Here is a 24,926-nt window from a genome sequence, read left to right on the forward strand (position 1 = left end):
TTTTAAACTAGCATTATACCCGTGCGTTGCAACGGAAACAGATTATTTCATTATAAAATATTATAAAATGAAGAAGATCAAGCGTTTCATTATTTCATTATTTGCGTGACCTTTTTGAAAATCAACCGTTCAAATACGTGCTGCACAAATCTCAAAGCAATAATAATACTGATACGATACGGATACAGCGATACGGCAATTTTCAAAAATGAAGGATACGATACGGCTATTAATATATATATATATATTTTTATTTTATATATGATATTTATATAATTATAATTTAAATCAAATTTGTAGAGAAAAATAGTTAAATACTATATTTATCTACAAGATAACACATGTGAACTCTAGTGTAGTGGTAAAAATTTTGGCACCAACAGAACCCAACTGGGTTCGAATCCCGCCTTCAGCAGAAAAAAAAACGGTGCGCGGTGCACAGGCTCGGTCCGCAGGCGCCGTGCGTGGTTCAGAGGTGCGGTCCACGGGTGTGGCGCGCAGTCTACGGGATCATATGCGGCGCGACCAGTGCATGCTTAAGTGTTGAAGTGCATAATTTGGAAAATTCATCTATGTGCGATCTGGAAATTCAACGGCTGAACATCCTTCTGAAAAAAAAAAGTAAATCAGGACCCTTGCAGGATCTAGACATTAAGCTCTTTAATAAGGAGGAGAGATATCAACGACAGATTCAAACCTGCAAACATGCTTAATTTTGAGAGCGCAAACATTATGTTTAAAATTTCCTTAAAAAGTAGTTAGAGACAGAGATGCTTTAAATCGTTATCAAAATAGGCTTAAAGCGACCAATTTCTTGATTACCTCTAATAGTAGATTTGACAATATACCTACATCAAGAACCTGACCAAACAAACCTTCCCTTAAAAACAGAAGTGGAACCTCCTCTGTGCCCCAATTCCCTGCCAATTTGGGCCCACAGGCAATTTTATTCGACCAATCCAAAAGATATGAACCTGAATTTGGTGTTGCAAATGGTTTGCTTCTGTAAATTGGATGTAGTTTAAGTTTGCGCTTCAATAATTATATGGTCACATTTCAACCTGATTTTTTTTTAAAATATAACTCTATAATTGATCAAACTTTGGTGCGTATGGATTGATGCTAAAATTAAATAAATACATAGTGATGCTATTTGCATAGAAGTTATTATCCTATTTAAATTTATAATACAGAAGACTGTTATTTTTTATTGATTTAAAGAAATGTTGAAATAGTTAAAGGATGAAAAGAAAGGAAAGAGAAAAAGATATTTTATTCAATGCTATTTTATTATTTGTTGTCACACTCTTCCTACCAGTTTTTCGTCACAATCTCCAAATTATTTTTTTGTAATAATATTCCATATATTGTCAAAAAAAAAAACTCTTTGATTACCGACAAAGTTTAAACAATACTTCTCAACCGCAAAATTTCATAGTCATAATTAGATATTTCTTTTTTCTAGCCACATAACTAGATATTTTTTGATGATCTCTACGTGCTCTTATAAAGATTGTTTTTAAATAATTATGTAAAAATGTTTCTAGCACTTTTTATCGTAATATATGCACTTTTTAATCTCTTATTATTTTGTACCCCATAAGCAAAGTCAGAGAACCTTTTTTTGTCTATCCTCATTTTCAGAAATTTTAACAATAATATTATTTGTTTAGAAAATTTGACAACATTGCTATTTGAAAGTATGCATTCATAAATCACACTGAACCGATATGTTATGACAGCTGAAAAAATAAAACAGAAACATATTTTCAAGTACACAAACGAATAGACTGAACAAAGGCATATATATTGACATGTATTCACAAATCATCTCAGTGTATATATTCAACATCTTGCATTTAGTTTGTTTGTTTCTGACTTTCTGTATTTGAAACTATTCTAAGTATGTGCTATTTATCTGAATTTATAGATTATTAAATTTATTCGATGGTAAAAATGATTAAAGATAAGAAGTATGTACAATGTTTTTATTTTTTAAAATAAAAACAAATGTTGATGTAAAATATTTGGAAAATCGGAATCCAAAGCTGAACTTTTTTAAACAAACTTTCAAATTTGTGCAAGTGACAAAGGTAGAGCAGTCTTTGCACCCTAATTCGCTGCCAAGCGGGCCCATGGAAAGTTCTTTTCTCAAAGTCCCAACAAAACCCCAAACACAACACTCCAAATACCATAAAAGCAACAGGTCGTCGTCATCCCCACAACCACCAAAATATTACAGCAAGAGAACAAAATAAATTAGGAAATAGAGTGATATTAGGTTGAGGTTTTGATACCTTGATTATCGCTGTTGGTATTGATATTAGTCTATTACATTTAAATATTCAGTCCTTCTTTAAAATTCCAAAGATAACCGTAGAAAATTGCGTAATGCACGAGCAATCTTCCCCATTACCTGGTTCTCTTGTCTCTTTTACTTTCTTATTTTTGTTAAAATATTTCATAGGCAAGCTTTAGCTAGAGCTATATGTTTTAGGGACCATCAGATAATTGTCGAATTTTTGCTGGCCGTTAGATTATTATCTACAGTACCTTGCGAGTCTAAGCATTCATGCTCATAAGTCATAATAGACCTTAAAAGTTAAAACTGGGTAAAGGTATTGGCAAAGCTATTTTGACTTCAGGCAGCGAACGCCCAATAGAGATAAGATGAACAAGTATACGACTGGTATGTAGTGTGAAGCCAAAATAACTCTGTTAATATCTTAAACCTTGAGGTTGAGGGATCAGCAGTCGAACCTTCCCTTGGTGACCCCACATGACCATATCCCCATTAGACAACTCTTTCAAAATTAAATATATACCTAAATGAGAGAGAAGGAATTGGAGCTGTACCGAGTTCCTGATGAGCTGATTGGTTGAAAATTAATAAAAATGATTTCTCGTTACAAGAAAGACAAATTTAATGTAACTAAGCTGCTTAAAAAAGAACTAGTGCGCTTGATGTGCTAGTTTTACCAACGCACTAGCAGTTGAATAGAGATTCATGTAATTTGTCTTTTTTTTCTGGTACACTTTTCTCTAATGCTGTACACAGGTGAAAAGTATACTTCAAAGTACAAAACAATAGATTAAAATTCACCAACAGCCAACAGGCAACAGGCAACAGTACAGAGCACCAAACAGTGCAACATCATCCCAAACTCAAAACCCAAAAAAAGGAACCAAAAAAGAAATTAGGGGATATGTCCCTTTGTCTCCTCTATACCCCACCTCTCTTTCCCTTCTTGTGCTCTGTGCATAGCATTCCTCCTATAAGTACCATCCCAGAAACAAAAGAGATTTACATAAAACACTGGTATCAGTGCCAACAAATGGAGAAGGGTTTCTTTCTGAAAGCAAAGAAAAGAAGGGATGACATGCTAATAGTTGGGGATGACTGGTACAGCGAAGAGGATGAAGAGTCGGGGATGGTACCGGTCATACCGCCTCCGCAAACACCCATGGAGCCAATGGAGTATTTGTCGCGGTCATGGAGTGTCTCGGCCTCAGAGATTTCTAAGGCACTCCTTGCTGGAGGCAGGAAGCGTAACTTTGTCGTGGAACGATTGCCCGAGTTGATCATACCCGAGACGCTTGTGTTTGCCGCATCTAATCCTTGTAATTATCAAAAAAGAGTAAGTATGGATTGATGATTGTATTGCCTATTCTTTGGCGATGTGGTTTGAACAGTTCTAGCCAAATAATCTATTGTACCAGTCAGGTTTTGTTGCAGTACATAGCATAGATTGCAATCCCGGTATAAGGTATTAACCCATTAAATCCTAACCAATATCTTCTTTTTCATGTTCAAAATTTATAACAATAAAAAAAGATCCTACTCGTATAAGGTATTCACCCATCAGAAAACCATATTTTGATTTAGAATTAACAGCGCTTTTTAATCCAACAACTATTCACAGATCGATGGAAACAAAAATGGAACAGTTGCCCACCACCCGCCGATTCTGAAATGGTTCCAACAAAGAGAGCAAACCAGAGCAAAAGAAAAAGCCAAAGAGAAGGCACGGGCCGAACGAGCCCGAGTACACGCGGCCGTTTCAGTTGCCAAGGTGGCGACCGCAATAGCAGCTGTTGCTGCAGGGCCAAAAACAGAAAACAACAGTAAAAGGTTCGGAGCAAAAGTCGAAAATGAAAATAAGAAAATGGGGGTAGCCATGGCTTCGGCCACGGAATTGTTGGCGTCGCACTGCATCGAGATAGCTGAGATGGCAGGTGCTGATCGTGATTATGTCGCATCAGCTGTCAAATCGGCTGTTGATGTCAAGACACCGGGAGATCTGATGACTTTGACTGCAGCTGCTGCTACAGGTTGGTAGTTAGATCATGGATGAACATGTCATGACTTCCTATTTTTGTAAAATTGGAAATTGATTGATTAATTTATTTATATATAAAATTGACTAAAATAAATAAATACTGACAGATACAGAAAATATACTGGCTGTTGAATTTGCCCAGTGGCTTGGTTTAGTAGTTCTAACCTTTTTTTTTTAATGTTGTAACTAATGGTTTTTTTTCATAGGCGCATGTAAGAATTATAATTTATTACAATTAAATAACCAAATTTCCACGGCGTAGTAGTGTTATTCATCTACTTAATTAACTTTTCAATTTTCATTGGGGAATATTAACAGCTTTGAGAGGAGCTGCTGCGTTTAAACAAAGAGTTAACAGAGAAAGCAGGAACAATGCGGCTGTTATTCCATTTGAGAAGGTCTCGTGTTCAAGTCCTGATATTTGGTGCAAAGAAGGCGAGCTGCTCAAACGAACCCGAAAAGGTAATTAATGAAAGGCATCAAATTTTGGATATAAATTCAGTTGAATTTTAACTTTTGAAACCAAGAATGAACCTTCCTATTTAACACCTCAATTCGTGGTGCAGGGGCTTTGCACTTGAAGAGGGTCTCTGTTTATATCAACAAAAAGTCGCAGGTATAGAAATCTTAAGTGAATAACTAAGCACATAAGATTTGGTTAGTATTATAGTTTGTATACTGATGTAACAGTTAACCATTTTCTAGCAGGTTGTACTAAAGTTAAAGAGCAAGCACATAGGAGGCGCTCTCTCGAAAAATAAAAAAAGTAAGAAAAAATAGTAATATTGCTTGTTGTACATATATCATTTGCAAACAAAGAAACAAATAGAGCAGATATTATAATTGTCCACTGAAAGAATGACTACAAATCTGGCATTTGATAAGAATATAAGCGATTTATTGGTTTTACTGTCACTATCATTTACCAATAAAAGCACTATAGGAGCGATAATAAACCAACCATTTGTAGATACCATCAATACCAGTTCGGTTGACTTGCCCAAAATTTGTATTTCTTATCTAAAGGGATTAAGGGTAGAAGCATTGCATGATTTCTAAGTATGACAGGTTAATTTTCTTTAAAGTCCTCGTGTAACAAGTTTCTTTGATTACCAGGTGTTGTATATGGAGTATACAATGAGATGCCCCCCTGGGTGGAGTATGAGAGAGATGCCAGTGGAGAAACCAGCAGCTTTGGCTTGAGAACTGCACAAGGCCTTGTACAATTCGAATGCGAGAACAGCTTCACTAAACAACAATGGGTTGATGGAGTGCAAAACCTGCTAAGACAAGCAGATGATGCTAACCAGATTGAGAAATCACTTGAATCCCTGAAACTCTGTTGATGTCAATCATTTCAATTTTATAGAGGGAGCAACGATAGTATGGTCGTCAACCATGCGCATAGATGCCGTGATTTGCTAAATTTGCAATTAGCCATATCCCAAGTTGAGCCTCCATGCCTTTCCTCGAATCCAGATTTCTTGTTTGGTTTGAAGATATCCAATAAGTGGGTGGTGTGCAAATATAATCATATTAAATTTTGTCAGGACGAAGATACCATAGAATTAATAATGTTATTTATAGTACAAGTAGCCAATTGGCAATAAATTGCTCTGTAGTTAGTTATGGGGGTCTGTACATTTGCTTTATTTTTGTAAAATTAAATTAAGGAGCTTCAAGAATCAAAATACGATAGTCTTCCTGCCTTCATAAGGTAGAACACGGAGTTCACAGTACGACTTTATTGCTTGGGAAAGGCACTGTTTCTCGAGGTTTTCTGATTTCATCACGAAGCTTTGTAAATTATCTTTGTGTGATACTCTTTCGACCTGTTGTGACAAGTAATAAATACTATTAGCACTACTGAAGCAAGTAACACATATGGTACTGCATAAGAACCTTAAAGAAATACCCAGAAGAAATACACATGGAAACATTGAAATAAATGTATCAGACTGGAACTGTTGGATACTAGGATGGATGGCAAGGAAATGTTCCTGTGTCCAACTAAGCCCTAATTTAGCCCAATATTATCCTGTCAACTTGCACAACATTATTGCACAAAAAACGTGACAAAGGACTTGAAGCAAGCAATACATGTCAAATATTTCAATTGAACTCAAATTTGGCAACTGTCCCTCATTTTACTAAATTTTGCAATAAGCAGTAAAAAAACAAAGGGGGGGAAGACATGAGAAAAGTGAAGTGTGCACCATTTGCTCGATAATGGGACCAGCATCAAGCTCCTCAGTAACAAAATGGCTCGTTGCACCAATCAATTTTACACCAGCATCGAAAGCCTGAAATTAGCATGGGGGTATATTAGTGTCCAAGTGTATTGAAAAGGACAGAAATTAGTATATAGGTATAGTTTATATAAGAACCTGTCTGGAAGGATTTCCTCCTTTGAATGAGGGAAGGAGACCATGGTGAATGTTTATGATGTCTTTACCATAGGCCTGTAGAAATCCACCTGATAGTATCTGCAGATCAATATTTTCTTTAGCATAACTTGTCCTCAGAGTTTCAGCATTACTTGTTCTCTTTAAAATAAGTTGTTTCTGTTTAAACCAAATGAAAACAGAACCAAGCTTCTGTTTAAACCAAAGGAAAAAAAAAATGACTGGACTCAAACTTTGTCAGGTATAGGAATGGTCCATCCTACTGAAATTTGCGATGAAAAATCCTTGCAATTGCATTAAGTACCTGCATATATCTTGCTAGTACAAGAAAATTGGTATCTTCAACCAACCCCAAGATCTCTTGCTCTCTTTTATTCCCTGGAGCAGTTGACAAGTAGTGAAAAGGAATCCCATGCCTTTCAAGAAATCGCATCACATGTGTATTTCGAGCCCTGGTATGATTGCTGCATTACACTAGCATTTAGACCTCAACACTAGTTACAATGAGTATACAACAATAAAACACATTTTTCTACAAGTTCAAATTGAATCTTATAATTATGAATATTCATGGCTGAACATTAGGAATATAACACTAGATTCTGAAGACCAAAACTGAGAAGGATTCCATTCTCCTCAATCTGAATTCTTGAAATTTTTTTTTTACAATGAAGCTTTAACAAACATCTATTATTCATTTTTTTTTTGCTTTGTTATGACATTTTTCAGCTTACTATTATTTTGTGCAATTGTTTTCTCTGCATTCTAAAGATCGGCATCCTATGACAATATCACAATCGAAGTATGTAGGTTAAAATAAAATAAAATGATAAAGGGTGAATATAAAGTAGTTGAGCTACTTTTTTTTGCATGGAAAAGATTGGTATAAAATGGCCAGTACTTTGATATAAGTATGTAGGTTAGAATAAATAGAGTAGTGCTGACTGGAATAAAGAGATTCTTTTAGCTAGACAAGGGCTCTCCTGTTATGCTGTGCTCCAGAGATGCATGGAGGGAGGGGATAGAAAGGGAGGAGAGGAGAGTAAAGGAGGAGAAAATTCAAATTCTTCACCTCCTCTAGACCCCATTTTAGATATTTCAGAAAATTGTTTGGAGGATAGAGGACATAAAATCTTCCCTTCCTGTCACCTCATTTTTCCATTTTTATTAAAGTTATGGAGCAAAATTATATCTGCAGCTACTCCCATCTTTCATTGCAGTACCAAGGTCAGGAGCACACTCTTAGTTCAAACCCATGCCAGGAGCACACTTAATGTACAAAGTATAAATTAACAAATGTGACTTCACTGTCAGCTCAAGGTTTTAAGTCAACTACTGGGCTATAATGTGAATATAACTAATCTCAAAAGAGGGGGGGGGGGGGGGGGATTATCACCTTATTATACAACTAATGTCGACTGGAAGCCTTCCCTCCTGCCAACGATGTAATAAATCGACCAAACAATGATCCTACAATTAGCAAGAATATATAAATGGTTTTATGGACAAGCGTACAAAAAAGATCTTCCCAAAATATGCTGGACCTCATTGTACCATAGTAAGATATAAATTGTGCCAGTAAGGATTTCTATATGGTGGCACTTGGCCATTTTGCAAGTTTTAGAATTGATTGTGCTCATTCCTTACATTCGTAACAAGAAAAAAAAAAAAACTCAAAAATAGAGTAAACAAAAAATATAAATAAACAAAAAGGAAGATCAACACTAAGACATACTGTTCTGATTTGTGTATATTAAGAATGATAGTTTCTAAAAGTACTAAAATTTGCTAGGATAATCTCTAGGAGATGGTAACTGACCAGCTTTGAAGCAAGAACTGCAATCTTATATCTTGGATCCAGATCTGGGACCCGAACAGTAGATCTCTCAGCACTAAAATGCCTTCCTAATTTCTGAAAATCAGACTCCAGTGCATCTCGAGGCCAGCGGGCTGGATCAAAAGAAAATTCACTGCCAACAACTAATTTAACCTCAATTTCAATTAAGATCCACCTTCATATTTACCAGAATGTCTAATTTGGACCGTGACTATATCACTTGGTTCGCTCAAGACCCATAAACTCTTGTTCGGTTCAATCAGACACCTTTGCTACTGCACTTGGTTAAAAGGAGTCCCCTTAGTTATTGATTGGCATGTACCACTTTATAAACCAGTGCATAATCTAATGAAGCATCTGATAAATGGCTATTGCAAGTGGAGTAGGTTGCTAGGGTTATTTCAGCTCTAATGGATAGCATTACACTATTTTAGTTATTAACTAAAAGAAGGGCCCAACAAAGAATAGTTTAAGGGTCTGATCGAATCGAGCACATTATTTTTGAGAGGTTACTTGAACCAAAAATACTTCAAGGGTGTACTGAACCTATGGTTAACAGGGGCCAAAATCATAGACCCTCTGATATTTATAATAGAAGTATACAACTACAAATTTCTCATTCTGCAGGATACCAATTTAAGATGAAATTTTGTGGCCAATTAGAGAAAAAACACAAGTATGATGTCATTGCTTGAATGAAACAGGAGCACCTTGTGTATACCAGCCATTGTATTAATTATAATTATATTGATGGTAATATAATATAAAAGTGCTTATTGCATCTCCAATGTAGGAATCAGGAATCTACATAGACAAATGACAAACAGTAACTAGCATCACATGCCTATTAAATCTCTATCAAATTAGTGGCCCAAGAAACAATACTCAATGGCTTTTAAACTTGTTATACACAAAAACCAGACCACATAACTATGCAATCGAACAACTTAAATAAAGCCACTGCAATTGACGTTTAATCAATAATTATATAGTAATTACTGCACATTGAAAATTTTATCCACTAACCCAATTCAAACAAACAAAGAAAAAAATAAAATGAGATTCACCTCCTAGAATAGAAGGTTTTTTGGTTTCCAGGGACAAACACATCTACGCAGTTGATATTTCCTCCTCTGGAAGCAATACACTCTGACAATTTGGCGACAACCCCGACCACATCCTAAGAAATCATAAATTCAAAATAAATCAATATCGAGCGACAAAGAAAGAAACTTCTCGAGAAAGAAAAACAACAAAGGAAGAATGAGAAGAAGAGATTGATTACTGGGCACTGGAAGACATGGATGCCATTAAAAAACTGAGAGATCGAAGAGGAGAAAGCTCTGACTGCGTTTCGTCCGAGGGAAGAGGAAGAGGCACGGGCTTGCGCACCAACCATGGCCTTTGTTTTATTTTCCTGTGCAGTTGTTGGTTTGTCCGTTCGAGGCGGAGGGGAGTGTATTGTAATTTGTAAATTCGTAAATCGCAAAGGATAAAGGTCGGACGGTCGGGTCGCTAATAAATTTTTTTACAAAAATGCTTGGTTTGGTGCTAATAAACTAATAAAGTATGCGTATCCTCTGCATTAACTCAAAAAGGAATCTTTTGAGTTAATGCATCTGGACCGCCCTATCAGCTTTAAGATTCGTGCGAATTAAATCCTCACTAATATTAAGGACCTCTATGTTTTAGATGGAGATTGGATGGGCTCCATTCACAATCGGACGGCCCATGTTTAGGATTCTCTTTTGAGTTATTGCAGATGATGCGGACTCAGAAAGTATACGATAATTACAGCAATTCTTGTTTACGTTTGTTAGTTGGATATCCACGAGCAAGGAAAAAGAAATTCAATTAGAGGGTTCAAATGCACCCAAATTTTTGTGCATCCAAATGTATCCTATCATTTTTCTCCGTTTTCAAAGTCCGAATAGTCAATCCGAACTGTTAGATGCGATCTATATATTAAGATGTGCCTGGAGACCAAATTTTACATTTTTTGGAATTTTTTACTATTTATTAAGCCACTTTGAAAAATCGCTGATCCAATGGTCCAGAAAATGTAAAATCAGCAATTTTCAAAGTGACTTAATAAATAGTAAAAAAAATTTCAAAAAATGTAAAATTTGGTCTCCAAGCACATCTTAATATATAGATCACATCTAACGGTTCGGATTGACTATTTGGACTTTGAAAACAGAGAAAAAGGATTTGAAAGATAGGGTGCATTTGAACCCTCCTCTTCAAATATATATTGAATAGAAAATAACATCACAAATACAATATTTGATCGTTTTCTATTTGTCCTCTCTTGACTTAATATTCTTTTTTTAAAACTTAACATGATCTTACATTAAATATTAAAAAAAACTAATTTTAATTCAATGATCACAACCTTTCATCTTGAAAATTTAACTTGAATTAAGAATCTACCTTTGATTTGGCAAATTTACATGACTCTCATTTATGAGATTATGGATTCAAAATCCATAAAAAGATAAAATCCTTTGTAATATGCATACGAGTTTAAAAATGCATTGGGTGCCTTGACCTCAATACATTATTTAAAAAAAAAAAAAATTGAACTGTACACACAAAACTTCTCTTATGCACACACAAATCTTATTTGCAGAGGTGGATTCAGAATTTCCATCAGGAGAGACAAAAAAAATATAAGCGAATCAGGTTTAAACTCATTAGCTAATCAAATACTAGATGTAACCAAAAAAAAAAAAAATCAAATACTAGATAAAAAATATATATATATATATATTTTTACTTATAATTTCCAATGCTCTAACTTCTAATTCTCATTACCAATAAAAATTTAAAAATCTTTTTCTAATTTTAACTCTAAATTAAAACTGAATTACAAATCAGAAAATCCTGAGGAAAACAAATAAAATTCCAGAAGGAGGGTTAAAGTTAATCTGAAACTTGTAGATATAAAAAAATTTAAAATCCAGAAAATGATTGTCCTCCAGGCTCCAGCTCTATGTGGGTCCGCTTATTGCTGTTACAACAAAAAAATTAAAAATTATATTGAAAAACCAATGGACATGTTATTTTGTCTAATTCTCTAAAACCATCCTAGTCACTTTTACATAAAGAGAAAAAATGGAAATAAACAAATGGCATTGTGCAAAATTACGGTAAGGAAGAAGTCATCCAATGAAACAGTTTAATACAGAAACAAAATTCTAATAGTGTTACTTGTTAAGGTTCTTAAAAATTAAATTGACAAATAATTTCATGTTCATTTGCAAAAACATCATTTATCTCAAACAACACAAAATTTGTGTTTAAAATATATATTTTAAAATTCTACAGAGCAAAAGAAAAAGAATTGGCTCTTAATATATAATATATGGTACGATAATAGCACACCGAAAATAAATCTGCTGTTATTTGAAAGGAATAACATAAATCTGTTATTCCATCTAAACCGTTGATCTTCACTGAGATTTGCACATAGAAAATTTCTCCATTAAGATTCGCAAAACATAAAATGTAAACGGTTGAGATCGAAATAACATGAGATTTATTTCCTACCACACCACCATGGCACCATGTAGGGTGTCAATACGCATCGGGTGGAGGCATTTTTATACTCGTATTCGTAATGATAACGAAAAAAAAATCTTTACTCTTATCTTTTTTTTTTTTGTGTGAATACAGTATGGGTCGGTAAACGGATAAAAAAGTGTCATTGACATCTTGATTTATACTTTCGATAAAATATTTTTCAAAATAATAATAATAATAATAATAATGAACACAACTAATTTGTATTATGAAAATTTAATAAAATAAAAAACTTTATTGTATCATTTATCATCTTTATATAAAATATATATATAGAGAGAGAGATAGGCTAATGTGCTTTCGGTAGCATATGGGCCGAAATACACACGGTCCAAATTTGAAATTTCAAAATCCAAAAAGTCGATCTGAACCGTTCATCTTGTTCTCCATATTAATATGTACTTGGAGACCAAATTTTATATTTTATGAATTTTTTTACTATTTATTAAGCCACTTTGAAAATCGTTGATCCAACGGTTTTACTATTTTGTTAAGCCACCGTTGGATCAGCAATTTTCAAAGTGGCTTAATAAATAGTAAAAAAATTCATAAAAATATAAAATTTGGTCTCCAAGTACATATTAATATGGAGAACAAGATGAACGGTTCGGATCGACTTTTTGGATTTTGAAATTTCAAATTTGGACCGTGTGTATTTCGGCCCATATGCTACCAAAAACACATTAGCCTATCTCATATATATATATATATATATATATATATATATAATTTTATTTTTAAAAATTATCTTATACAATAACATGTAAGATAACGAAAAAAAATCACTACCCTTATCCATATCCGATAAGCTAATGAGAAAAAGTCTTACACCCGTATGGGCGGAACTAGAAAATTTAGATAGAGATAGCTAAAAAATAAAATGTAAAAATATATAATGTGGGAGATGATATTTGAACTCAAAAGCTCTGACAATCCAATGAGTAACTTTAACTACTAGGTTACAAGAAAATACTTGTTCTTATATCTTTTATAAGAGGGCTAAGTTATATAACAACTTAAGAGAACATAAATTTTAATATATATAATTAAAAAAAAATAGAATTATAGGGGTGGTTAGCCACCTTTGAACTACATTAAAATTCGCTCCTGTACACCTATGTTTATTGATACGATCCGGATCCGATAAACGAATAAAAGAGTGTCATTCACAACCCTAGAGACTGGATTAAACGGTCCGTCCGGTTCAAGTCTGACCCGATTCACCCAACCCGTAGAAGAAATCAGATCCGAGTGCCTCTGCTGAGCTTTCTCTATCTCTAGTCTCTACTCCCCTCTTCGGCTCTTCCTCCTCTAATCTCCGATCTGATCGCCTTTTCTCCGCTCCTCCTAGCGATTGCAATCAACGAGTAAGAACTAACCAAACACTCACCATTTACCCGTACATGAAAAACGGCAGATCTGATCTGAAGTAATCTGGTTGTTACGAGGTAGAACATGGAGATAGAACCGCCGACGCCGGGTAGGTACCTGATCGGCGTGGCGATCATGATGGCCGGAGTTGTGCTTCCTCTCGGGTACATGATGTTTCGTAGCAAGCGCTCTCCTGCCTCCTCTTCTGCACCTTCTTCTTCTTCCTCTTCCTTCGCCAAACAGACGTAGGTGTGCCTTTTCCTTTCTAATTCATTATTGCAATTGCTCTCTTTGGTGATGTGCTGGGCATTGAAATCAAAGTTGGAGACAGTTTAATGCAGTAGTGCGTTGGAGTCAGATTTAGTCCTCATTTAAATCTATGAAGAATATTACGTGTTTAAATAGGGATCCAGTATGGTTATGGTTTGTACCCGGCAATTTGTAATGGCAGGGCAATTGGCTGCAATCTCTTATCAGGCTTTTAGTTATTAATTTAGCTTTACAGTGCAATTTTGATTTAGGATTACAAATTTCTGGTCTGGTAGTATGCTATAAATTTGGCTTTGGCTGTATATATTGGTAGTAGAGAAAGACCTCACTAATACTGTACAGGTACTTCTGTGATTATCTCAACCCAATTTAGCATCATTAACCATACATTATGAAGATTCAATTGGTTTCAATTCAATCCATCTTATCTTCAGCTTTACAAATTATCGTGCAATAAAGGGTGATAAATGCCCATCACAAGTGAATCCCCGGTGCACAGTACTCCTTGTAATTTAGTCATTTTAAACCAGCATTGCCCAAGACTGAATTATGTACCAAGTGCTTAAATAAATTGGGGCTTAGTTGTACCAGAGATGAGACTGGCATTTATTGTTTGTTCCGCTATGGGTTCCTAGTTTCTAGGTCAGGTAAAGTTGAACGGCAATTGAAGTCCCTGGATTGGGTATGCAAATGCTTCTGAAATTGACCTCTCTCTCCTTCTCTTGCAGGAATAAATCATTGATAGTTTAGAGCTAATTCTTTCTCTTATAGAGTTTATGGATTAAAGAGAATAGAGCTGCCCATGAGCATGTTGGTATCGGACAGATAGATGGGATCTCTAAATTGTATTTTCTTTCCATTCAGACACTTTGAATTTTCTTTGGTCTACTTTCTCTTGATTTATATGGATCATGATCATGTATTGTTTCTATGTAGTTGTGATATAGTGGGCTTCTTAAATTGTTGAATGCCGGTTTTTGTTCAGTCAGCTGTAGATTTCATTACCAGAAATGCACTTGGTTAGTTTTCCTCATTTCTTTTGGTGTGTTTATGAGACTTGATTAACCCAACTAAATAATATCAAGTTCATCATCTTTTTTCTGTGCACAAGTGGTGCATTTTTATTTCATCATCACAGGATCAAACATTGGTCTGAGTGAACTGATATGGGTTGTTCGAGAAAAGAAAAACGTCGAGAAGAAAACATAACTGATCAGAGGGAAACAATACCAGTTGTTAGTATGTAAAATACCACAGAAACAGAAAAGGACCGCAAGGTGACAGAAAACAATAGCTGATCATAATTGCTCAGTATCATAAGGGTGTTAATCCTAATGAAAGTTAACGGGTAATTTTTAAAATAGTCATATTACATAGGAGGGTTAAGTCATTTTTGATTAAAAAGGCCAAAATGCCCATCTTCATTGAAGATAAAGAAAAAACATTAACTTACACTATTGCTTTCAGTTGACTACTACACCTTATTCAAAAACAACCTATCTAAACCCGAAATGCTCATGGAGCAAATACTGGAACCCAACAACCCCACAAAGATGCATACCAAAAAAGCAAAATTAAAGCATTGTTCAAAGCGCACAACCATAACAACATAAAACAACTCAAAACAAGATTATAGCTAAGCCTCGCAATGAAGCTGAGGTAATCACAAGCAAACACAAAATTTGGCTGAAAAGCGGAGGGTTAAGTCATTGAAAATGGTTCATTGGTAATTGCCGTCATTGTAGATGTTTATTTTAGTTTTATAACTTTTACAGGGTGAAACAGATAAATGAAAAACAATAATGATTTTACGATCCTTAATATTTCCCTTCAAAAACTAAAAAAAGTCTCAAGACGAGACCTTGGATCATCTCGACTCTAATTTTGTTTAGAAAAAAAGAAAAGAAAAGAAGATCACTAGATCGAATTGGATAAGGGATTTAAAGATATAAATGTGTTGTCGGCGAGTTCATTTATAGAGTTTCACAAGGGGTTACTCGAGGGAAAGGAAGGAGAACGGAGGAGAGACCGACTCTTTTTTTTTTGAAAAATATCGAGCAGTGGCTGCCAGGTTTTGTATTGAATATAGAAACACAGTTCATGCATCCTCCTACCACACAGTCACACGCAGCACCTGTGTGGCACCATAGACAATCCCATGCAAGACATGTACATGCTAGGAGAGACCGACTCTAACCGCAATTGATATGCTCCTGAGTGATAAAATCGGAAGGGGAGCGGACGAAGGGGAAGCATGGTGAAACCGTTGTATAATTTTAACGATTTTTCTCATCAAATTTTGGCTAAAATCAGAGTGCATAAGAGCATCTACATCCGTGAAACTTTTGAAGTTTCTGAATAACTGTTAACTAATTTTTATAAATTTTGTCTCTAAAAATTTTTAAACCTCCACATTCTTAAAACTAAAATTAGAGTTTCTTAATTGTCACATCAACAAATAAATTACAGGAGAAAAGAATTTCAGCGAATTATTTGACCACATCAGAGTTTATAAACAGTTTCTTATTAAGAAATTTTGGAGCAAAGTTGCTAAATAAGAAACTCATCTGCATCCCTGAAACTGGTTTAGAAACTGCCACATCAGATTAGAAACTCCAAGAATTTCAGGGGTGTAGATGCTCTAAGAATTGACTTATTTACTTGTCAATTTTGTCTGAAATTTTTATTTTTACACTCTTCGAAACAAATAAACCATTTTTTTTTTTTTTAAAAATTCCATATTTACCGGGTCACAGTTTGAAACTGCGGTTTTACTGGCTGAGATCGCAGTTCTGGACTACGGTCCCATATAGGAGTATAGTTCGTCACTGTTATCAATACATATATGGGACTGTAGTTTGAAACTACGATTCCAGCTTGTAGGACCACAGCTTGAATTTTGATAAAATTGGAATTTTTGTAGACAAAAAGTTAATTGATATTTTTTTTTTAAGATTGAAAGGAGGTTAAAAAAACTCACATTTAAAAATATGTATAAGATGAGTGAGTAATGAGAGAAAAATGAAAGAAGTTATGTCCAGCTATCTTAAAAAGACTTAAATATCAACACTTACACAGATATTAACACTTGTGCGTGTCAGTTTAAAATTTGTTGGTAACCTTCTAGAAGATGGTCCTGATAAGATAGAGTGCTGTTCTAAATAATTAGGGGATTTCACTGAAGGACTATCATGTTCCTAGAAGTATTTCTTTTTCTCATTTCCCTTTTCTTTAATCTTTTTATTGATTAATTAGAATAACCCAATTTTTAAACGTTTAAACTTTTATTTAATTATAAAATTTTAATCTACTTAGTTTTTCCATCCAGTAACTAAACTTACACATTAGCATTTAATATTTGACCGAATATAACACAAAAGAACATTGATCCTAATTGGGCAGTAAGAATGATAAATTAGTTATTTTCATCTTAAAATAAAGATCTATAATAAATTCAAATAAAAGATTAAAATTAGATTAAAGATGGGGGACAACTTGAAAGGTTATTTGATTTTAGTAGAGAAATCAATTTTCAAATTTTGATAGGAAAATTGAATATCTCAAAGTAAAATAAGAAATTTGAGTGTTTTGATGAAAAATAGACAATTTAGAATATTTCAACGGTATACCAATAATTCTACCATACAAAAAATTTCTGGAGTGTAACATACACCTCCAGCATGGAAAAAAGTTATAGGATTGATCGGACAAAATTCATTGAATATGTCATCAGGATTTGTACTTTACCGGTACCGTGCGTTTTGAAACTCTTTGTCAAAAGTTGCAGAAATGAAAAAATTATCTATGAACAAAAAGAACTGAATAAAACATCCATGATTCTAAAGCAAATAAAAATTGTTACAAATGTATCTCATAACAGGAACCATATGAGCTACTCAAAATCCTACCTTTTTATCACTTGCTCATAACATCTCACACTAAAGCTGAACAATATCAAAAAGGAGGGGAAGGCAAAAAAGAGGAAAAAAAAAAGAAAAAGAAGAAGAAGAAGAAACCTCAACAGACTGATATACTATTCTTATTGCTTTCACCTCAACAGTTCAGTACCGGCTACGATCCACCGAAGGTGCAAAATATAACAACACAAGTGTTTTACTCTAAACAACACTAAAAAAATTATAACATATCCCAATATAACAATTAAACAAGTAACAGTAATAGTAATAAGCAACAACACCCACCAACCAATTTACCTCACTTGTGTCGGAGAGCAGAGGAGACCTGAAGCATCAGCCCCCACAACCGCAAGTTCACAAATATTACAGACCTGACCCTCAACTGTCGGCAGAAATCGTGCACCACAATATGGGCAGGACACATCCTTCTGGCCACGGTAGATTGGAACAAATGTAGCTCCACAAACAACAAAAGGGTTTCTGAAATCATAGTTGAGCTCGGTCTCATCTGCTGCAGCCGCCGCCTGGATCACTTGTCGGGCCTTCTTGGCCATGGACTCATTCGGGCTCTGTTCTAAAAGCATCCTTGCAAAATTTGCTGCTGTTGCTTTGTTCTTCTTTGTGAAACAAATTGACATGGCACTGCTCAACACAAGTCGCATGTGGATCTTTTGTAGCTTGCAGTTGGTGAAGTATGCAGCAAGTTCCATCTGACGAACTGGATCGTCTTTCAAATCCCTTCTCTTAACCTCCATTTTCAAACCAAGCACATATTCTTTTGCAATCTCAATTAATTCTTTGACCTCATCAACCTCTCGCCTCGAGTCAACAACTAAGAGAGGGATGGTGTGAAGGATGCTCATAAACTGGCGGAGTGCTTCTGGGAACTTCCCTTCGGTGGTAGCACGGTAGGCAGCCTTCAGCTTGTCATCCATCTGAGAGAACTTGAAGACAAGTGCTGGTGGGCCCCTCACATTAGGGCTTGCCGACTCTGTCCACCCCTTCTCAACTGCAAGCTGGACTACCGGTGCAGATGCAAAGGCACGGAGGTATGTGTGGCTGCCGGTGTGGATGTCCATGAACAGTGGCTTGAGAGGTGCAAAGTTTTTGATGCCAAGCTGACGGCTCAGTAACCGCATGGCAGTGTCGAAATTTCCAGCTGCAGCATGCTCACCAGCAAGAGAAGATTTTTGGGTCCAGATTTGACTAACTGGCATGCCAGGTTGAGGAGCCACAAACATTGCAGTCCCGCGAGTAGAATTGGCGGCCTTCGGTGTGTCCGCCTCAGGTGGAAGCTCCAGATCCTCGAGCTCCCATCCACCTTCTTCATCTCCTTCCTCTCCATGCACATCACCATCCTCACCATCTCCAGTTATGTCACCATTGGCTATCACACTATCCACATTAACAATATCCAAATCCTCATCTCCCCATTCAGCACCAGCAGCCTCAGCATCTTCTTCTACATCATCGCCCCTCCGGCCAACAGTATCAAGACCACCTTCAAAAATGCCACGCATGACACGTAAAAGAGGCCAATCACCAGCACACAGTACAGGAGGTGGGGGTACCAGAAGAGAGCTGGTCCGCCCCTTAGGGATGTTGGGGACATTGCCCTCCCCCAGCTCGGCTGCCAGCCTCTCAGCATCTTCAGTTAAACCATGAGTAGCAGCAGTAACATACGCAAGAGGCAAGTGACCAGTGGATTCAAGTATCTTGACTCTTTCCTTCACATCTCCCAAGTACATAGCATTGTGGAACTGACCCATCACATCATTCTTTATTTCTGCTATTCTGAGCATCTTCGAGAGCTTCTCCTTATTACCGGTTACCAGATACAGGAATGAGAGCCTTTCAAAATTCTTGGTACGCTGGTATGCATACTCAACAATGCTGGTGTTCCCCTGACGGAGAGCTTCTATGCCTAGACGATACCAGTGGTCTTTCTCATCAATTTCCTTGGCCGATGCAACGGCAATCTGAATGTTACCACTCTCTAAAGCCAGATTGAAGCGGGTCCTTTCATCCTTAACAAAATGAAGGGCCACTTCAGGGAACCCCTTTTGTTGCAAGTAAGCGATCACGGCTTGACCACACAATTGTGAGCTTTTGATCATGCTCATCACATGGTCATATCGTTTGCGCAAGAGAGCGAGCTTGAAGATGTATTCTGATGCATCAATTGTAATGACTCGGCTCTTCCCATCACGGTCCAGGCAGAAGATCTTGGTGCCAGAGACTTTGGTGATGTAAATAGGCACATCTAGGGTCTTGATGATGCCATTGTCACCATTCGGTAGACAGTATTTGATGTGGTTCAGGGTTGTGTAGATGAAGACCCCATTCTCATCCCATGCACCACTCTTAACACGGATAGTCTCATGGAGTGTGCACCTATGAACCAGATTCTTGTTTGCTATGACAATGGCATGTTTGCTGAGTAAAGCTATCGACTCCATGTCACCCGACCAGACAATATATTTCACTGCTGGGGTTTGGAGCTCACCAAGTAACAGCCTCTGCTGAAGATCAAAAATGACCACTCTGTCCTCTGCCCGACAGAGAAGATTTCCAGTACCAGCGTAAAAGATAGAATCAGTTGCAATAGGAAGAAGACTCTTCTTTACAATCTCATTTTTCAGGTTCTTCACTAGAGCCTGGTTGGTGCTCTTATCTAGCACTGCAAACCGGTTGCGAGCTACAAAAACAGCAGAGGACCCTGGGCCCTTCTTTGCATCTTGTGCATAGTCACCCCGGCCAGCTGATTCCTTTGGCACAACATATAATTCGTAAGAACCTCCATCAGCATCTGAACAAACCAAAACTGCATTCTCAGTGGGGCTATATGACAGGCTCCTGGGGCCCTGATTTAAGCTCACAGACCCAGGCCGGCGAATGGGAATGAGTTGTGCATCCTTTCCTGAGGAGAACTCAAAAGACCGAAGAAAGCGGTCCTTAACAAAGAGAAGACTGTCGCCAGATACAGCAAAAGCAGGCCTCTCACGCTCGAGCTTGAAGACGATCATGCCAGAGTCATGCCCAGCAGCGAGGAGGTTCATCTCAGGGTGTGCTGCGAGAATCCAGAAACGATCATGCTCACGACGGAAGGTCTGGACACCTGTGCGCTTGGTCGCATCCCAAATGCGGATGCTCTTATCCTCAGAGTTTGACACAATGATGTCCTGCTTGGCATGGAACATGACGCAGGACACATTGTTCATATGGCCACGAAGGGTGTCCACCTCCCATGCTTTCGTGTCTGTTTATACAAGAAAACATTGATCAGTTTCTGTTGTAAAATTTAAATAACAGCGGTACTCAGATTAAAGTTAAGATCCCATATGTCCACATCCTTATTGGAAATTTTTCTTTAACAGTAACTCAAATATACTGGCTTATCAAAATTCAATCCCACATAGAAGATAATTTAATGGCCGCTAAATAGCAAAAAAGAATACACAAATATACACATATTAGTACTTCTAAATTAAAAAAACTTGAGCAATATAAATCTGTACTTCTCAATGTGCCTTTACACGAAATGCACCAAAGTATTACTAAACCAATAACATCAAGGACAACTACAGTATGGATATGCATCTCAAGGCCTATCATGGCAGAACCCCATCTATTGCCCAAGTCAATAGGTAAGCAACAATCAGGTTCGTCCATTATTAATATGATTCAAGTACTCTACGTCTAGCTACCAGCTATAGTAAATTCTTAAGAACCAGATATAAAATGAACAGTAAAGAGTCCAAGAATATATACCATTCATACGCCACAGCTTAACTTGACGATCATCAGCACCTGAAACAATCAAAGGTAATGAAGGATGGAATGAGGCCCAATTTACCCCTCGATCATGCCCCTCCAGAACATACTTCACGACTGCATCAACTCCTCCAAACAGATCCGAGTTCATTTGTGTGAGCCTGAGAATATCATCTGCTGGTGACACGGTCTTCTTCCTTAGAGCCCCAATGTCCCAGACACGCACAGTCTGGTCCAGGGAGGCTGAAACAACCAAATCCTCCTTGGGGTGAAAGGAGGCACACATGACATAGTGGTTGTGGCCAGTCAGAACAGAGATACAGTTGCGTGATTGCCAATTCCAGATGCGAATAGTCTGGTCATCGCTAGCACTGACAATCCAAGGGTACTCATCGTGGAACTGCACGGTGCGGATGTAATCAAGGTGGCCCAGGAGAGTGAAGAGGCATCGGTGCGTCTTGTAGTTCCATACCTTGATTTTGTAGTCATCACCTGTCATGTACAACATAACAATCATGTGTCTGTTGGGTCGAGAATACTAATTAGATAATGGAGGGCATTATTACAAATACAACAACAACAACTAAGCCTTTAGTCCCAAAAAAGTTGGGGTAGGCTAGAAATGAAACCCAATCACAATCATAAAATAAATTTGAGTTATAATTAAGCTCCCCTGGATATAAAATTCCATATGTATGAATAAATGATCTAAGTAAAGGCCAGATAGGCAGTAAACAGATCTACATGTATTAACAAATGATCTATCTTGCCTGCAAAGATGTCCAACTTAAATTTCTAATAAATACCTTTACACTACTCGAGTAGTGTAAAGTACAAAAAAACATCAGTTAGGCCTGTCTCAGAGTTAATCCTCTAGTGATAAAATGTGGTCCACAAAAAGAAAATTGGGTTTTTAAGTGAATATCCCTAAGAAAATCTCCCATGGGTGAGTATGCAGAAATCTGAGTTTTGAAGTATTCCCCAAGACTCGGGAAATGACACAAGAGGATATCGATACAAATTTCTAGATTCCTCAGGAATAGTAATTGAAATACTAGTGTACCAAATAAAGATGCCAAAGTTGTTTACTACATTGTAAGATACAGATTATTCAATCTATTAATAATCGATTCAGGTGTTAGATCCGAGCAATCTGCATCTGATCCTGGCACACGCTTGCAAAACAACGAACTGTAGATCTACACGATGCAAGATTCTATGGCACCATATCTGGACCTAACACCGACTACAAAAGCACACTACGCCAGATCTAGGCCAATCTCTCCACAGAGGGATCGGAAACAATCAGAAATTAAGTTTCAAATATTAAATCCCAATAAATAGATTTACCTCCGGAGACGAACAATGGCTGTGATTTGTGGAAGTGGACGCCGCGCACGGGTCCGTCATGCTCGTCAAATCGATCAATAAGAGTCCCCATCCTGTAGTCCCATAGTTGGATCACCCCACTGTGCAAACTCGCAAGGATCCATGGCCTCTTGCTGTGGAAGCTCAGCCCCTTCACGCGATTGCTCTTCGTCTCGAATTTCGTCAGCATCTGTAAACCCTGGCTTTCCCGGACTAGATGCAAAGGATGAACTTGAAGAGAATTCCGAATCGGAATGGAGAAAGTGGTACGGGTGTTCGATCAAAGCATGGATCTGGGAAAAGGAGAGAGAAAGGGTGAGGGTGAGAGAGAGAGAAGAGAGTCCGGGGGTTTGATTCAGTGCTGACCTTAATAGATCTCAGATCTAGGCATAGGAGGGTAGGAATAGGTGATCTCGGCCGTTGACGAATGCTGAAGGAAGAGATATCTGCCGTTAAAATTTGCAAGAATTGCCTTGGACCCGGAATTCATATCACCTGAGGTAACAGAGTATTTACTTTTAGATCCAGACCGTTCGATCAGAACCCGCACGAATACTGAAGGATCTAGTGCATTTCACCTCGGACAGAATTGTCTCGGATTCTGATCGAACGGGCCAAATATAAACAGAAATATTCTGTTACCTCAGAGGATATGGAGTCCGACCCGGGTTACCCCTCCACCCCACTTATTTTGGTGGTAAAAGTAAAAGTGCTTTTTTTTCGGCTAATTATTTGGCTGATTTGCAATAAAAATGGCGAGGGGAAGTTTTACTCAAGCCGTTGATTCGGCAAAAGGGTGTTATAAGAGTACGATTCTGTTTATGTATTTTTTTTTTATTAAAGAGCTTAGAATATTTCAGTATTATTGAACATGCAATTTTTTCATTGGGAGATGCAAGTAGGGGTGTCAATGGCACCTTTTTAGCTGTTTACCCAACTCATTTCGTATTCGATAAGGCGGGTATGAGTAAGGTTATTTTTTCATTAGCTTATCGAATATGGGTATGGATAAGAATTTTTTTTTGTTAACCAAATGAGTAAGGGTATGGGTAATAACTATTTCGTATCCATTACCCTATAGGGTAATTATAAAATCTAAATATTCAATTCAATTTTCAAACCCCTAAATATATATATTCAATTCAATTTTATGAAAAACAATTTAGTTGGAATTGATTGCATATTTATTTTTATTTTTTATTAAAAATACAATTACATATATGTGAAATTAATGAGTTTTTGATGTTTAATTTGTAAAATATAATCAAACTAATTATTATATTAGTAATATAATAATTAGTAATATCCGTTATTACCCGCTACCGTTTCGTTACCCTATAATATTAACGGGTAAGGGTAGGGTAGGGTAAAGTCAATTTTTAATGGGTATGGATAGGGTATGGATAAAGTCAATTTTATTGGGTATGGGTATGAAAATGCCTTCACCCGACCCTTACCGTACCCATTGACACCCCTAGATGCAACTCGTATCACTGCACAAAATCTACTTTCTTTTTTCATGTATCATATATTTTTTCTAAACAAGCATGGATATTATGTTTATCAATTCCTTAGAATTGAACAAACAACCAATTATGTGAAGAATATTGTCTCAGTTACCAAATTAAAAGATGATTCATGCTTTAATTATATATAATTAAGAGGATCTTATTCTTTTTTCTTAATTAAAGGGAGAATTTCAATATACCCCTCAAAAACTTAAAAATTACGTATCCCTCCTTCCATAATTCATGATAGAGAAGGGATCCAATTACATCATTTTATAGTGACACATCTCGACATCATATGTTTATAAGTTATTTTTGCGATTTCAAAATTCAAATAGTCGATCCGAACCGTTCAATATGATCTCCATATTAAATGTGCTTGAATACCAAATTTTACATTTTTGGAAATTTTTTAGTATTTACTAAGACATGTACAAATTGAGACAATTCTTGACCATTGAAAAATTGTGATTTTCAAAAATTATAAATAAATACTCAAAAAGTTCCCAAAAATGCAAATTTTGGTCTCCAAGTACATTTTAATACGGAGA

General features: G+C 36.5%; 4 protein-coding genes across 8 annotated transcripts; 2 read left to right on the forward strand and 2 right to left on the reverse strand.

The window, feature by feature from the left end:
* The first annotated feature begins 3,154 nt into the window (after positions 1 to 3,154).
* Positions 3,155 to 6,207, forward strand: LOC144551622 (uncharacterized). 2 transcript variants are annotated; one of them, XM_078299674.1, is made up of 6 exons: positions 3,155 to 3,638; positions 3,924 to 4,332; positions 4,659 to 4,802; positions 4,907 to 4,956; positions 5,046 to 5,106; positions 5,457 to 6,207. In XM_078299674.1, the coding sequence occupies exons 1-6, from the start codon at positions 3,207 to 3,209 to the stop codon at positions 5,684 to 5,686; spliced, it is 1,326 nt and encodes a 441-aa protein (XP_078155800.1). In that variant the 5' UTR covers positions 3,155 to 3,206; the 3' UTR covers positions 5,687 to 6,207. The 2 variants fall into 2 exon arrangements, with proteins under 2 accessions (XP_078155800.1, XP_078155801.1); XM_078299675.1 differs by having other exon boundaries at positions 3,156 to 3,638; positions 5,049 to 5,106.
* LOC144551623 (formyltetrahydrofolate deformylase) lies at positions 5,890 to 10,037 on the reverse strand. 2 transcript variants are annotated; one of them, XM_078299678.1, is made up of 8 exons: positions 9,868 to 10,037; positions 9,650 to 9,762; positions 8,565 to 8,715; positions 8,142 to 8,215; positions 7,050 to 7,209; positions 6,728 to 6,826; positions 6,557 to 6,643; positions 5,890 to 6,172 (listed from the first exon to the last, which is right to left on the reverse strand). In XM_078299678.1, exons 1-8 carry the CDS (start codon positions 9,979 to 9,981, stop codon positions 6,026 to 6,028), a joined length of 945 nt encoding a protein of 314 aa, XP_078155804.1. In that variant the 5' UTR covers positions 9,982 to 10,037; the 3' UTR covers positions 5,890 to 6,025. The 2 variants fall into 2 exon arrangements, with proteins under 2 accessions (XP_078155804.1, XP_078155803.1); XM_078299677.1 differs by having other exon boundaries at positions 8,565 to 8,725; positions 9,868 to 10,007.
* Positions 10,038 to 13,417: 3,380 nt separating this feature from the next.
* LOC144551619 (uncharacterized) lies at positions 13,418 to 14,792 on the forward strand. Of its 3 annotated transcripts, none has more exons than XM_078299660.1 (2): positions 13,418 to 13,783; positions 14,444 to 14,545. In XM_078299660.1, exons 1-2 carry the CDS (start codon positions 13,623 to 13,625, stop codon positions 14,448 to 14,450), a joined length of 168 nt encoding a protein of 55 aa, XP_078155786.1. In that variant the 5' UTR covers positions 13,418 to 13,622; the 3' UTR covers positions 14,451 to 14,545. The 3 variants fall into 3 exon arrangements, with proteins under 3 accessions (XP_078155786.1, XP_078155787.1, XP_078155785.1); XM_078299661.1 differs by having other exon boundaries at positions 13,425 to 13,787; positions 14,537 to 14,792; XM_078299659.1 differs by having other exon boundaries at positions 13,427 to 13,783; positions 14,537 to 14,792.
* A 2,835-nt stretch (positions 14,793 to 17,627) lies between these two features.
* On the reverse strand, positions 17,628 to 23,228 carry LOC144551620 (coatomer subunit alpha-3-like). The gene is made up of 3 exons (XM_078299662.1): positions 22,850 to 23,228; positions 21,497 to 21,991; positions 17,628 to 20,984 (listed from the first exon to the last, which is right to left on the reverse strand). Exons 1-3 carry the CDS (start codon positions 23,055 to 23,057, stop codon positions 18,019 to 18,021), a joined length of 3,669 nt encoding a protein of 1,222 aa, XP_078155788.1. The 5' UTR covers positions 23,058 to 23,228; the 3' UTR covers positions 17,628 to 18,018.
* Between the last annotated feature and the right edge of the window lie 1,698 nt (positions 23,229 to 24,926).

The sequence above is a fragment of the Carex rostrata genome, chromosome 3, assembly GCF_964058835.1.
Source record: "Carex rostrata chromosome 3, lpCarRost1.2, whole genome shotgun sequence".
NCBI lineage: Eukaryota > Viridiplantae > Streptophyta > Magnoliopsida > Poales > Cyperaceae > Carex > Carex rostrata.

Coding starts and splice junctions, on each gene's coding strand:
- LOC144551620 (XM_078299662.1), bottom strand. CDS start 23,057: ATGCTGACGAAATTCGAGACGAAGAGCAATCGCGTGAAGGGGCTGAGC. Junction 21,992..22,849: donor GCCATTGTTCGTCTCCGGAG/GTAAATCTATTT, acceptor TGTACATGACAG/GTGATGACTACAAAATCAAG. Junction 20,985..21,496: donor TAAGCTGTGGCGTATGAATG/GTATATATTCTT, acceptor TTGTATAAACAG/ACACGAAAGCATGGGAGGTG.
- LOC144551619 (XM_078299659.1), top strand. CDS start 13,623: ATGGAGATAGAACCGCCGACGCCGGGTAGGTACCTGATCGGCGTGGCG. Junction 13,784..14,536: donor TCTTCCTTCGCCAAACAGAC/GTAGGTGTGCCT, acceptor CTTCTCTTGCAG/GAATAAATCATTGATAGTTT.
- LOC144551622 (XM_078299674.1), top strand. CDS start 3,207: ATGTCCCTTTGTCTCCTCTATACCCCACCTCTCTTTCCCTTCTTGTGC. Junction 3,639..3,923: donor CTTGTAATTATCAAAAAAGA/GTAAGTATGGAT, acceptor AACTATTCACAG/ATCGATGGAAACAAAAATGG. Junction 5,107..5,456: donor TCTCTCGAAAAATAAAAAAA/GTAAGAAAAAAT, acceptor TTTGATTACCAG/GTGTTGTATATGGAGTATAC.
- LOC144551623 (XM_078299678.1), bottom strand. CDS start 9,981: ATGGTTGGTGCGCAAGCCCGTGCCTCTTCCTCTTCCCTCGGACGAAAC. Junction 8,716..9,649: donor AAAACCTTCTATTCTAGGAG/GTGAATCTCATT, acceptor AGTTGTTGGCAG/TGAATTTTCTTTTGATCCAG. Junction 8,216..8,564: donor CAGTTCTTGCTTCAAAGCTG/GTCAGTTACCAT, acceptor TGCTAATTGTAG/GATCATTGTTTGGTCGATTT.